The sequence below is a fragment of the Ziziphus jujuba genome, chromosome 12 (assembly GCF_031755915.1).
Source record: "Ziziphus jujuba cultivar Dongzao chromosome 12, ASM3175591v1".
Lineage (NCBI taxonomy): Eukaryota > Viridiplantae > Streptophyta > Magnoliopsida > Rosales > Rhamnaceae > Ziziphus > Ziziphus jujuba.
In genome coordinates this window covers 2203533-2217011 of record NC_083390.1, presented here as the reverse complement: position 1 = coordinate 2217011, position 13479 = coordinate 2203533, and the positions used below count along the sequence as shown (strand labels likewise).

The window sequence follows — 13479 nt, the reverse complement described above, 5'->3', positions numbered from 1 at the left end:
CGTCCCATTTTTAACGTTAAGTGGCACGTGACCCGCATGTGTGCCGTTAACTCAAGGGTACAATCGGCATTTCATCATCATCCCCTTCCACTTTTTTCAACTTTCTCAATCTCCGACTGTCATTTCAAAAATTTTAACACCCACAAAATTAAAAATAAAAATAAAAATAATTTGCCTTCCACCATATAGTTCCAGAAGAAAAACTCCATTCAATTCTCCATGGAAACGGAGTTTTGCGAATTCTCCCCGGAACTGGAAGACAGTATTGAAAAGGCATTAATGGTTTGCCTCTCTAATGTATCATGTCCAGGCACCATGAGAAGTTTTTTGGAAGCACACTGATCAGATAAAACAAAAGATAAAGAGAATAATTTTTTTTTTTTTCAAATTTTTTATTCTACCCTTACATTAAGGGTCCATGTGCGAATCACATGACAACGTGGAAATGTGGAAAACAAATTAAAGTTAGGAAGCATTGGTAAAAAAATAAAATAAATAAATAAATTTAAAAGATTTAAATGATGAATGTGAAATACAAAAGCGAATTGTAAATTTTCTTAAAGTGAGGATATTGATGTAAAAAATCTTTCAATTTCTAAATATATTGATCATGAAAATGAAACTATACCAAATCTGTCAAATGCAGCTTATAATCATTGTTTGAATTGCACGAGTGAATTGCATAAAATAATATGAAACAACTTCAAGCAAAGTTAACGGCTCTGATCTAATTTATTTTTTAAGAAAATTTTATCTTATAATTACTCATAGCTAATAAATGAGAAACTGAAAAAAAATAACTAAATAAATAAAATAAAATAAAAAATATATATTCTCATTACCATTCAAAACATTGTGGGCCAATTCCCACTCCATGGTCTGCGCAAACAGGATTCTGGAGGACATGGCCAGCTTAGCCAGGTCTTCAAAGTCCACGGGCTCTAGGATTCTTGGAGACCCATTTGAGGTAGCTCGAAGGAAGGGTCCCAGCTACCTACTTCCTAGCATTCTTCCTTTGTATTTTACTATTTCTTTCCAAAGTCTATGTCTTTGTCTCTAGCTGCTTTGGGATTGTTACTGTTACTGAGACCGGTGGTTTGGAAGAAGAAGAAAAAGAAAAAAGAAGGGGTTTTGGGTTTGAAAGAGCACTTGGTGAGTGAAAATTGTGAGGAATGGAAGAGAACAGACATGGATGTGGAAGGATGAAGAAGGTAGAGAAGAAGAAGAAGAAGAAGCAAGGATTTCCGGAATGAAGTTCAAGGCTGAAATGTATCCTCGTTTCCAGGGCAGAACTCTCAGACGTCTAAGGTTAAGCGTTTTCTTTGTGATCCACAGTTGTGTTTTGAGAGTGTCTAAGCAAAAAGGAAATCTCCCTCTAGGATATGGTAATATGGTAATTTGATTGAAAGAGGAAGAAAAAAGAAAAAAAAAACAAAAAACTAGAAGAAGAAGAAAAGTTTCAAACTTTAGAAGCTATACAAAGTCTTTCACAATGTTTTTGTCATATTGGTTTTGAAACTTATATTGGTGTTGCTGCATATACAAAAAGCGTATAACAAATATGGTTGTCTATTATTTATTGTTTAAAAATAAACAACCTTTTAGCGATTTATCACTTTTAGGTTGAAGGCTTTGAGAAACTTATTATGATGGATTTTTAAATTTTATTAATTTTCAGACATTTTTGGCAAGTGCTACTTAGTTACCTTGCTCTGTATGTGTGTGTGTCTCTCTCTATCTCAGTACTTCTTTATGATGGTCAATTTGAAGAATTATCAGCCAGGGTTTTGATGCTGAGATCTGCATTAAACTCAGATTATCATCTTACTTTGCCTATATTTGTTCATCCAATGCCATAATATTGAGGTGAGTCTTCTTGCTACTTTGAATGCATATCATGTAGTGTATTACATTGTAGCTTTGATGGAAGAATGCATACCAGACTTTGAAAGGCATGGCGTTTATACATATATTTAAGCATGGTATTTTGGATGCCTTTATACTTTCCGTATTTTATATAATAGGGTATGACAACTGTTTTTGATTTATTCATTTTGCTGTGTGCTGGCTTGTCTAAACGCTCTTATTCAAGTAAAACCTAACCTGCCATTTTAATGCAGTACTAACTTAGAATTTATTTACTCCATATACTTGGATCCATAAGTTGAGAAAACGATAAATATGGATAGAGAAATTAATACAGAGGATTGCTTTATTTCAATTTTAATCATTCAACAAAAGTTTGATTAGCAGGTTTTCTCCAGTAAGACCTATGCAGCAAAATTAGTGTTGAATTGAACCCTATCAGATTACATAAAATTGTACTATGAAAACAAAAACAAGAAAATGAAAAAGAACATACCAAACCTACAACTAAAAGATATGCTTAGCACAAAACTTTTTTGCAATTACAATGCTCTGTATTTTTAAGTGCTAGCACACCTGTTTCAGTATCAATTCTATCATGGCCAAATAAGGAAGTCAGACTCCTAGGAGACAGACTATTACCTTGGAATTTGATAGAAAAATTTAGTTGGGATATGAGAAATTTCCAGTGAAGTTTGTATGTAACATACTATGTTTATATCTTCATATGCTTGAAAGTTTAGACATCTACATGCATGGAAAGGAAAAAGGAATTAGAAAGAAGTATGTGGAACCAAAGCACATGGACCCCCATTTGCTTTTTTCTTTGATTCAGCCTAAAAGTCGACAATTTCTCCTATACTGTAACTCTGCAATACAGCAAAAGATATATTATAGATGAAGGATCAACATGAATATTCAAGCATATATCAAAAAGTAACTAAAAACCCATTCAATTCATTCAAAAGAAGAAAGGACAACATTCATTGAAACCCCAAATGCATTAAACTGTAATTAAAATGGAGACAAAAAGACAAACACACAAGACCTAAAACTAAGAGATGCTTAATAGAATGAAGATATAAGAGTAGAAGCTGTAGAGAAGCAATATGAGTATGAGAGAGATTGCAAATATTATGTCACATTAAGGCTTCAATATTATATTATCAGCAGTTGAAATGACCTAGTATATATCCAAAGATCCTTTGGTTCTACTAACACAGAATTTATGTACTCCATATAATTGGATCCTTAAGTAGTTTAAATGCATAAATATGTGTAGGGAAAGTAATACAGAGGATTGCTCCAATTTTGATCGTAATCATTCAACGGAAGTTTGGTTTGTAGGCTTTTTCTAAATCTTTTAAAAAGATTAACAATATCTCTAAAATCTAAATAATATTAACATGAGTATACATTAAAAAAAAAAAAAAAATCAATCTTTTTATTAGTTATTCACCTGCACATCACCTTGTAGGAAAGGATCCAGCCACTACAGTCCTCAAGCCAAATAATTGTACCCTCAGCATTAACTGAAAACATAACTAGTTTATGTGCAGCACGCATTGAATCTCAGGAGAAGAAAGTGTAAACAACAGAGAAACGACCCAATGTACAGCAGACAGACCTGAACCACAAAACTTGTGTTGAGTTGAAACCTACCAGATACATTAAATTTAAGAAGAAAAAGAACAAGAACATACATATATATATATATATATATATGAAACCTACAATTAAGATATGCTTTTAGTAATGAAAATATATTGTGGAAATACTTTCCATTAACATTAGTAAATGGAAACTATTACCAACTATATAAATATCAAACTAATGATCCCTAAGAAGATTTCCCCCACAGGTCCAAGTACTACTAACATTTAACAAAAGTTCAATGCTACTAAGAATTGCATGCACAACAAGTTTAAACCCGTGAATATGTCTAGCATTAACAGCTAGATGACTTCTAAGTCAATTAATCAATCAACAAAAGCTCAGTTAGCAGACTGTGTCCAGATTTTTTGAGCATCAGCAATCTCTATAAGCAAATAATTGAATACATAGTTGACCAAATTTTTGAAAAAATGTTAAGAAAGTTGGAAAACCTTTCATGGAAAATAGAGTGAAAACATCAGTAATATTAGACGAAAAATGGACTTTCACAACTGAATACTCAAGAAACAAGCAAGTGAAGCAACAAATTGTTAATTTGTTAAAACTAAATCCTTATTGCTGTTGAAGAATTTCAATCTCTACCCTTCTAATATCTTTTTTATTTTTATTTAAAAAAAATAAAAATTATAGAACGGAAAAACCGAGATCTGAACCAGAAGCAATGACTAGTTCTGTTTATGGGATTGGAGAGAGAATGAGAATTTGCACTGCTGAGGGTAAAAGTCTTTGTAATTATGGAATAAAACGATTCTGAACAAAACTATAGAAAAAACTAGGAATATATACATTAGAGACAATAAATAAAGTAGGGAGATAGAATAATAATTTGGTTTGTTCCAATATGTTACCAACCTCCGACCGCTTGCAATAGTGTGGCACTCTTTCATTTGACTCCTCAAATTTAGTCGTCATCGATTTCAATTACACGGATTTCAGAAATTTTCTCCATCTGGCACCTTTGTTTGAGGATAGGACATTCAGAAATAGATAAAGAAGTAAGAGAAGTAGGCAGCCCCTCTTCGGGCAACTTGTATAATTGAGGACAGTGTTGGATAACGAGGGTTGTAAGAGAGGTGAGTTGTTGAAGCCCCTTTATGTCCAGTCTGTTAAGACTTTTCAGTCCAAATATATGAAGACAGGTAAGATTCCGAGGTAGCAAACCCTCCTCAGGAAACGATTCCACACCTGAACCTTCATGATCTTCAATTGCAAAACGTGTAAGAGCTTGGAGTGTTTGCAAATTCCACTTCATTCTCCCAGCAATGAGTTTAGAGCACTTTCTAACATCAAGTCTGCTTAGATTAGAGGGCAGACCGCCTTCAGGAAATGACTCCAGCTCTGGACAGTCAGATATGTAAAATTCTTGCAAAGATGGAAGCAAGTTATGCATTTGTTCAGGTAGCATTTTTAGTTTCTTGCAACCTTTAACTCCAAAACTAATCAGATTGGGGGCAGGCAACCCTCCTTTTGGAAAAGATATGAAATTGAGGCCACCAATGGTCAGAGTTGTTAGGTTCTGGCATAACTGCCCATCAGATATGGTGAGAGATTCTAAATTTTTACACCCTTTAATAACAAGATCCTTGAGGTTGGGAATGAAATCCAGAGGAAAGAATTTAAGTAGCCAGAACAACCAAAACTATTAATTATAAAAACCTTTTGAATGGATGATGTTTTGAGCGAGTGGTGCATTGGGAATTCTAATTTCTCACAAAAGTAGAGTACTAGTTCTTTCAAGGTTGTTGGCAAACATGCAGTAGGAAATGTAACTAGGGATGAACAATTGTGAATACCCAGATGTTGAAGATGATGGCGAGTCTGGCTTTTCCTTAATATATCTGTAAACAATTCTATACCATGACTTCCTCCAATTGTAAACCATTCCACTGTTTGTGACAGTTCCTGCAGCTGTAACTTTTCACACTTGCCTAACTCAACCTTACGGATTGCCGGAGTGCTTGGGAGTGACGGAACAAGAACCTTCCCAAAAATTCTAAGCTCTGTTAGACGAGGAAGGCTGCGAGGCCAATCAACATTCATCAACCTGTGGCATTCTCTTATTTCTAGTTCTTGGAGCTGAGGGAAGACTTCTTCATCTTCAACTTCAGTCGACGACCATTCTTCCCAGTTTGACATTTTACTGAAGCTTAAGAATTTCAATGATGCAAATGGCTTTCTTTCAGAAGAACCATAGAACTCAGCACCCACACTTACCACTCCACTGAGTTGTTCAATGTAAAGAGTTTTGAGGGAGGGCAACTGTCCAAGTGGTGGTAAACAGTTGCAATATTTGCAATTGCTAAGCATTATAAATACTATGTTGCAGAAAGAATGGCCCCCCAACCAATTTGGGAATGTTGTACCTCCATATCCATAAACGGAAAGCCTTTTCAATTTCGTATGAGGGGATAGATTTTCAAGTACTTCTCTGTCATGCTTTGAATCATTAGTATCATCTTTCCATGCCAAATCCAATTCTTCAAGATACTTCTTGTCCATCAACTTGGCTTCCAATGCATCCTTGGCCCTTGAAACATTATTTAATTTGAGAAGGGAAAGTCTTCCATGAAGATCTTGAAGCTCCCTCAACTCTCCTATATTGGCTGCATTATCTCTTCCCACAACGAAAGTACTCAACGTTTGGAGACTTTTCAATTTACTTACATGTCTTGGCATCTTCTCTAGTTTACCACACCATCTAATATCAAGAAGTCGTAAGTTAATGAGATGATGAATATCTTTAGGTAACTCAATGAGGTTACTACAGCTTGATAACTTCAATGTTTGCAAATTATATAACATACAAACAGATTCAGGCAAGCTTTCGATTGAAGTGCCAGAAAGGTCAAGGTGGCGAAGATGCTTTTGTTCGCCAATTGATTCAGGCAATTTCTTCAATTTTCTACAACCAGACAAGGATAATATTCTCAAACACTTCAACTTCAAGATTACATGATTCACTACTTCACCGGATATGTAGTCAAATGAAAATGTATGTGTTGGTAAAAGGGTACGCAAATAAGCTGCTTCAAAAATAGAATCGAATCTTGCTATGGGAGTTGACCTTCCAATAGCCAGATGGCGCACCTTCACCATCAGAGCTTCCTCTGAGTTGCCATCTGCTAATGTCACACAGTAATTCCTGGATACATATTTAGCTAAATCATGAATAAGATCATGCATGAAGAAGCAAGACTCTATTTCATTACTTGATCTTTGAAAAAATGACCTTGACACCAACTCGTTAAAATATTCATCGCCAACATCTTCCATTCTCTTATTTCTTTTTGATTGCTGCACAAAGTTTTCTGCCATCCACAATAAAACCAGTTCATGCTTTTGAAATCTGTAGTCCTTGGGGAATATTGAACAAAAAGCAAAACATCGCTTTAGGTGTGAGGGAAGATAGTGGTAACTTAACCTCAAAGCCGGAAGAATATTGCTCTCATTATCCGACAGATCCCAAATCTCACTTTCTGATATTCTTTCCCATTTCTCAACATTTACTGTTGAGCGCAAGAGGCCTCCAAGTGTTTTTGCAGCTAAAGGCAAACCCTTGCACTTCTTGACAATTTTTCTGCCTATTATTTCCAGTGTTGGATGTGCAGTAAAATTTTCATTGGGAAATACATGCTTTTGAAATAGTTTCCAGCAATCTTCATCTTTAAGTGTTCAAGATTCTGAGTAGGAACAGTTCTCATTATTTGTGCAACACTTTCATTGCGTGTTGTTACAAGAATCTTGCTTCCTTGAGCCCCATTTTTAAAAGGTTTACACATGTTCTCCCACTTAACATAATTCTCATTCCACACATCATCCAAAACAATCAAGAATTTCTTCCCCGCTAACAACTCTTTCAACTTGATTTGAAGCGAATCCAAGTCTGTGTTATCATAAGATTCAGAATTAGCTACTGCACTGAGGATTGTTTTTGTTACTTTATAAATATCAAACTCCTCAGAAACACAAACCCATGATTTGAGCTCAAAGTGCTCCTTAACTTGGTCATGGTTGTATACTAATTGAGCAAGGGTATTTTTGCCAACCCCACCCATACCTTTTATTGGAATCACACCTATCTTATTGCCACCACCACCATCTGTTAGCAACAACTTGATTATGGCCTCCTTATCCCCATCTCTACCGAAGACCTCAGCTTCTTCAATCAAAGATGTTGTTGGTGGTCTTGGTAATGGTTTCTCACCAACCCCGGTGTTGAGACCAAGCACATATATTCGTTCTTCTAGAAATTTCAACCTTTTAAGAATCTTCTCCAGCTTGTTCTTCGTTTTTCGATCATATATATTAAGTGAACTGGAAAAGAAGTTTATTATTGACTTACTTGAGTTGGAAGTTCCTGATCCAGCTTCCAACTTAGATTGCAAAACATCAGTTGTAATCTCATCCAAAAGATCATCTGCATCATATGAAGCATCTTCAAGCTCGTCCAACCACTGCTTGACATTTGGATTGGTGATCTGCTTGTCCTCAGCATCATCGAGCACTGCATTAACAGCTGATAATACAGTTTTCAAATTGTTGATGAGCTCATCGTTGAGTTTTTTTCCTCGAAGGTAGTCCACTACATCTTGAGAAGCCAGCCTATCAAACACCACCTGAAGGGTAGCAGAGAGGAAGGCTCCACCCACCAATGAAGCAGCCATGTTCTTTTCAGAATAAATTTGCAGAACAGGGATAGAATGAAAACAGAAAACTAATTGGAATGGAAAGAACCAGTATTTCACTCTATTAGTTTTGTAATTGCGTGTCTACTTATCAATTCTTTCTTTTCTTACCGTGTCTTATGGTTACGTATCAACAAATAGTAGATGCTCTTTGGATTTCATTGATTGGTCGGTCATTGTGATGGACCAATAGACTTGATAAAATAATAAAGAAACACAATTACTATAAAGAAACTTCGAGCTGTTTGTTGATGCGAAATAAAGTTTTTAGTTTGTGTTTTCTTCTCTATTTTCTCTGTTTCGTACGACTGCTTCAAAGAAGATGATATTTGATGATAACCATTACCCACTTATTTGTTGTCTTTTGTTCAATGGTTTGTGTTTTTTTTTTTTTTTTTTTTTTTTTTTTTTTTTTTTTTTTTTTTTCGCTTTTAACGTGGTCGTCACATGAAACTATTAGTATACTGTTCAAGAGGGAGAAAATATGTATATTTACATTGTAAATTGACCATTTTCATTCCATTTGATTCTTTTCTAATATATTCTTATTTTATAAAATTTAAATGTCATGACTGGATAATTATATATATATATATATATATATATATTTTTGTAGTTCATATCTCTCTGTCACAATTTAATTGATTATAACCACTAATGATCATCTTTAATTCTGAATTTAAAAGTTTAACGGTGAGACGTTTTTTTTTTTTTTTTTTTTATCTCAATTTATCAAAAATAATAAAAATATGTATATATATATATATATATATATTCCGTCATATAGTAAATACCTTTTGGCAAGGCATGAGAAGAGCTGCAACAAAGAGCATCGGAAATGCTTGACATCAGTATAACAGATATTGCAAACATTATGTCACATTAGGTCTTCTCCTTTCAATCTTCGGCACCTTTGAGAATAGGACATGAATGAATGCTTAAAGAAGTAAGAGAGGTAGGCAGACCTTTTTTCTTGCAAACATCATCTTTAACTTGATCATGCATCCAGAAAAAAGCAGAGAAAGGACTATCAATGTACATCAAAAGTTTAAGGATGCCTACATAATTTGGTACTGATAAATCCAAAAGTTGCTTCGTAATATTTTTTTTAAAATACAAAAATGCATAACCTAATAAACTAAAAATTAAATATTTGAGTGCATTTTTTTCTTTTTTCATCTGGGTATTTGAGTTATTAATGTATTAAATTACAGAAAAAATTTTCTCAATGTCTCAATGAATATGTAGCAAAACCTAGTCATTATATAAAAAGTAATTCAATTAATTATAAATGTAGCAGTAATATGGATTAGATATAAAAATAATTTAAAAAAAATCTTTCTTTAAAGAGACAATGTCTAGGATGTCAATGAAAACTCTTAACACATTAATAGTAGAAGGTATATAGCTACAAAAGCACCAGTTACTGATTCCTCACACTTTTGAAAAATTAAAAATGTTCCTTTTAAGTTTTTGTTGGATTTTCTAATATTTGTTGTAGCAATTATTTGATCATAAAAAAATATTCGAGTATTTTAAATTATTCAACAGGAACAACAATTGATTTTGATGTCTCATTGAATATCTATAAAACCTATTCGTTGTACTGAATTTCCAAATTTATTATAAAGGATTGAATTTAAATTTAATGGAATGAGGTTCTATATCTAACCTCAAAATCTATTAAATCAGTAAAAATGCATTAACAACTTCATACAACTTGATCCTTGCCTATGCTATGAGTATATATAGATAGCTCAGTAAACCCATACAAACACATGTAAAAATGATCAGCGAATAGAAAAGAAATTAGAAAGAAAAAGGTGGAACCAAACAGATGTCATTCCATTGTATTTTCACCCTTGATTCAGCAAACAGGGCACAATTTCTCCAATAGTGCGACACACAAAATTAGATGAGGATCAACAACCATATTTTATTATAACTAAAAATAATTCATTCACATAAACCGTACGAGTGTCCTGGATATCAAAAAAAGAAAGTACAACATTGAGATTGAAAAAAAAAAAAAATGGCTAAACCAATGAGGAAACCACATATACTGCAGTAAACTTGAACGGCAAGGTTTTCTAAAAACCATAAAATGTATGAGATTGTAAAACATTCGAAAACAGAAAGAAAAGACGAATAGAACATCAGATGTTTTGGTTAATTATCATTAAAAGAATGAAATAGCTCAAAGGGCTGCATAGAGTCTATTAATTAATCCGCAGATGCTTGGTTAGTACGTTTTGTCCAATCTCTATTGGTAAATAATTTAATACATTGTCAACAAATATTATAATTATCATTTGTGATGTTACACAAATTCAAACATTTTCAGAAAGTTTGGAAAAACCATCCAAATTGAGAATACATTCATGCTACAGGAAAGGAATGATAGAAGTTGAAATTTTAGAGCCTAAGTTACAGATAAGGTTGAGAAAGAAGTAATTCAACATTTTAGAAAAATGGCTAAATAAATCAATAAGAGGATGGTGGTGGAGTTTATTGGGGTTAATGCAACCAAAAAAAAATTAATGAAAAGCAATTGAAGCAACAAGTATACAATTTGCTAACAATTAAGGAGAAAAAAAGAATAGAAAAGTAAAAGTTCAGGAAGAAAGAAATGTCAATTCAGGTCAGAAAACAAAAGTTAACAAACAAAAAGAAGAATATAATCAAAATAAGAAGGAAGACAGAAGGGAAAAGCAGAGAACTGAAGCAGAGGCGGAGGCTGCCTCTCTGTTTTCAGAATTGGAGAGGGAATGGAGAATGTAGAGACTATTGATATTTAGAGAAATAAATAAATAACGGGAAATAATACCAATCTTTAGCAGTAAAAAATAATTGAAATACTTGGGAATTTGTTACATAACTATTACAGGGCATGTGAGGAGTATAATGATGCACATAACACCACGTCAATTTGGCAGCAGACTGTCAGAGGATTCAAAGGGTGGGGATAAGAGAAGTGATTTTCCAATCTGCCCCTATCTCTCTTTGAATCATTAGTACTGTTTAATGAAAGTTTGTTTAGTAGGTTTTTTTTCTAAATCTCTAAAAGTTCAGCAATATCTCTAAAAAAAACTTAATAATATAAACATGAATATACATTTTAAAAAATAGTAATAATAACAAGATTCTATTTCATTACTTGTTAAAGTGTCACACCCCAAGTCTAAAGTACTTGAAATGTGATAAAAGACATACTTAAAACATTAATAAAACTTATAGTGTGGAACATAAAAAAAACTCTCCAAACATTACTTGTAAATACTATTTAAAATATCTCCAAAGAAAATGAACAAAAATCAACTCCAACATCCAAAAGTTCATTCAAGTAACTAATATAAAAATAAAAACAACTAAACACCATTATCATGCCAAATCCAGCTACCTTAAAACTACGATGTATCTGAACCATAATAATAAATAATGAGTATAAAACTCAGCAAACTACTGGATTTTTCATAAATATAAAATAAAAAAATACTTAAAATGATCGCAAATAAAAATTCAAAAAATAATCTTTAATAAAGTAAACATAATTTTCTTTTAAACTCTAATTGTTAACTACCTAATAGGACCTGACATAACATAATATTACCTGTCGGTAATCTATATAAACTCGAGTGTGAGAAAGTAACACGTGGGGAACATAAATTTTAAAAACAAACACTCATATCCGAAGATATAAGTCATACCCCTACTGTAATCATCATTAGGTCCTCCCACATGAAACAATACGTCTAAACCCGAAGGTAAAGAACCATAAATCACTAGAGAAATACCCTTATAGGATTCATATCAATACCCGAAAATATATCATAACGTATCACATAATGCCTACTAAGTACCAACAACTAGAGCAAAAGTACATATATCAATAATCCAATAATTTCTTCGTACAATACATATATATTTTATAAAACATAAACTTATAGAAAAACATAAATAAATCAATAACATAAGTACATATTTGCTATGTTTTCAATTTTAAAAAGTCCAGTAACTTATCTTAATCAGCAAAGTCCACAAAAGATTAACAACCTATAAATGAACCAACATTCTCTTATAAGTATAATACGGAACTATCATATACCACAAATATCTTATGTATAAATTCCAAAATCAAGCTTTTATATTCAAACTAAATGAATAAGAGTTGATACCATTAGATCATAATAGCCTAAGCCCCAAATATTAAAACCATAAATTTAGAACAAGATAAAATCACCAAAATTCGAATAAAAACTTATTAATTCATAAACATTCTCTAAACAAGAATTCAATTCCTTATTCAAACGAAATCATCTAATCAAATTATGGAGATGCTAAACACAAGCATAAGTGACTGTGATTAAAACAATTTCATAAAATAATAATGAAAAATTATTCAAAACTCATTGAAAAAGTTAACAAAGAAAATACTGAAATTATTAGATTTTCATAAATTTTCATTCAATGCTCAAATTGTTTCTATTTTATGAAATTTTTTATCCATTGAAATTTTACAGATTAAAACTATACATTTATATATACTCATATAAAATTTTAAAAGCCAAACAAAGGTCAAAAACATGGTTGAATTAAATTTAGTAAGTAATTGACAAAAACTGAAAATCAGCATTTCACAAGAAAACCCATCTATACAAAAATTCATTAAAAATAAAATACATTTCCAAAAGTAGTAATATTTTACAGAATTTAACTATATATATTAATAATTCTATATAAAAATTATTAGGTCAAATAAAGATCGAAAACTATTTTAAATCGAATTTTATTATTTACTAACCGGACCAAAAAATAAATTCATATGGCTGAGTATAGATAATTTAGAAAATTTCCATGGCAAAAATATAAAGAATTTGAAGCTGAGTTTTTTATAGTACTATTAGACAGATATAGGATAAAGTGTACAAATTTTAAGATAAAAATAATTTCGTTTGAATCTATTTTAAAATTTTTACATACAAACCATATTGCAGCCGCATATAAAAACCAGACAGAATGCATAAATTCAAAATTTCATAATAAATTGAAAACAGATCAAAATCAACCCAAATAAATTTATACGGATTCATAAGCATGTCTGTTTTTATTTATAAAAGGTTTAGTGCCAAAAGAAACCTTTAAATATTTTAAATAAATTCGAACATTTACTCTGTACAAATCCCAAATAAATTCCAGATTAGGCTTTCAATAATAATTCTTCAATTCAATCTTAATCAATACTTCTATAATCCCA

General features: G+C 32.1%; 1 protein-coding gene and 1 long non-coding RNA gene across 3 annotated transcripts; one reads left to right on the top strand and one right to left on the bottom strand.

Annotated features, from left to right (window-relative positions):
• Positions 1-786: 786 nt before the first annotated feature.
• LOC125418718 (uncharacterized) lies at positions 787-5576 on the top strand. 2 transcript variants are annotated; one of them, XR_009635241.1, is made up of 3 exons: positions 850-1308; positions 1744-1866; positions 5440-5576. It is a non-coding gene; the product is annotated as an uncharacterized LOC125418718 (long non-coding RNA). The 2 variants fall into 2 exon arrangements; XR_007237721.2 differs by lacking the exon at positions 5440-5576 and having other exon boundaries at positions 787-1308; positions 1744-2115.
• Positions 2274-8608, bottom strand: LOC107428226 (putative disease resistance RPP13-like protein 1). Its single transcript, XM_048462989.2, is given in 4 exon segments — positions 2274-2735; positions 3326-3493; positions 4393-7211; positions 7214-8608. Coding segments are annotated over 2 exon segments (3111 nt in total). The 5' UTR covers positions 8205-8608; the 3' UTR covers positions 2274-2735; positions 3326-3493; positions 4393-5091.
• Positions 8609-13479: the final 4871 nt, after the last annotated feature.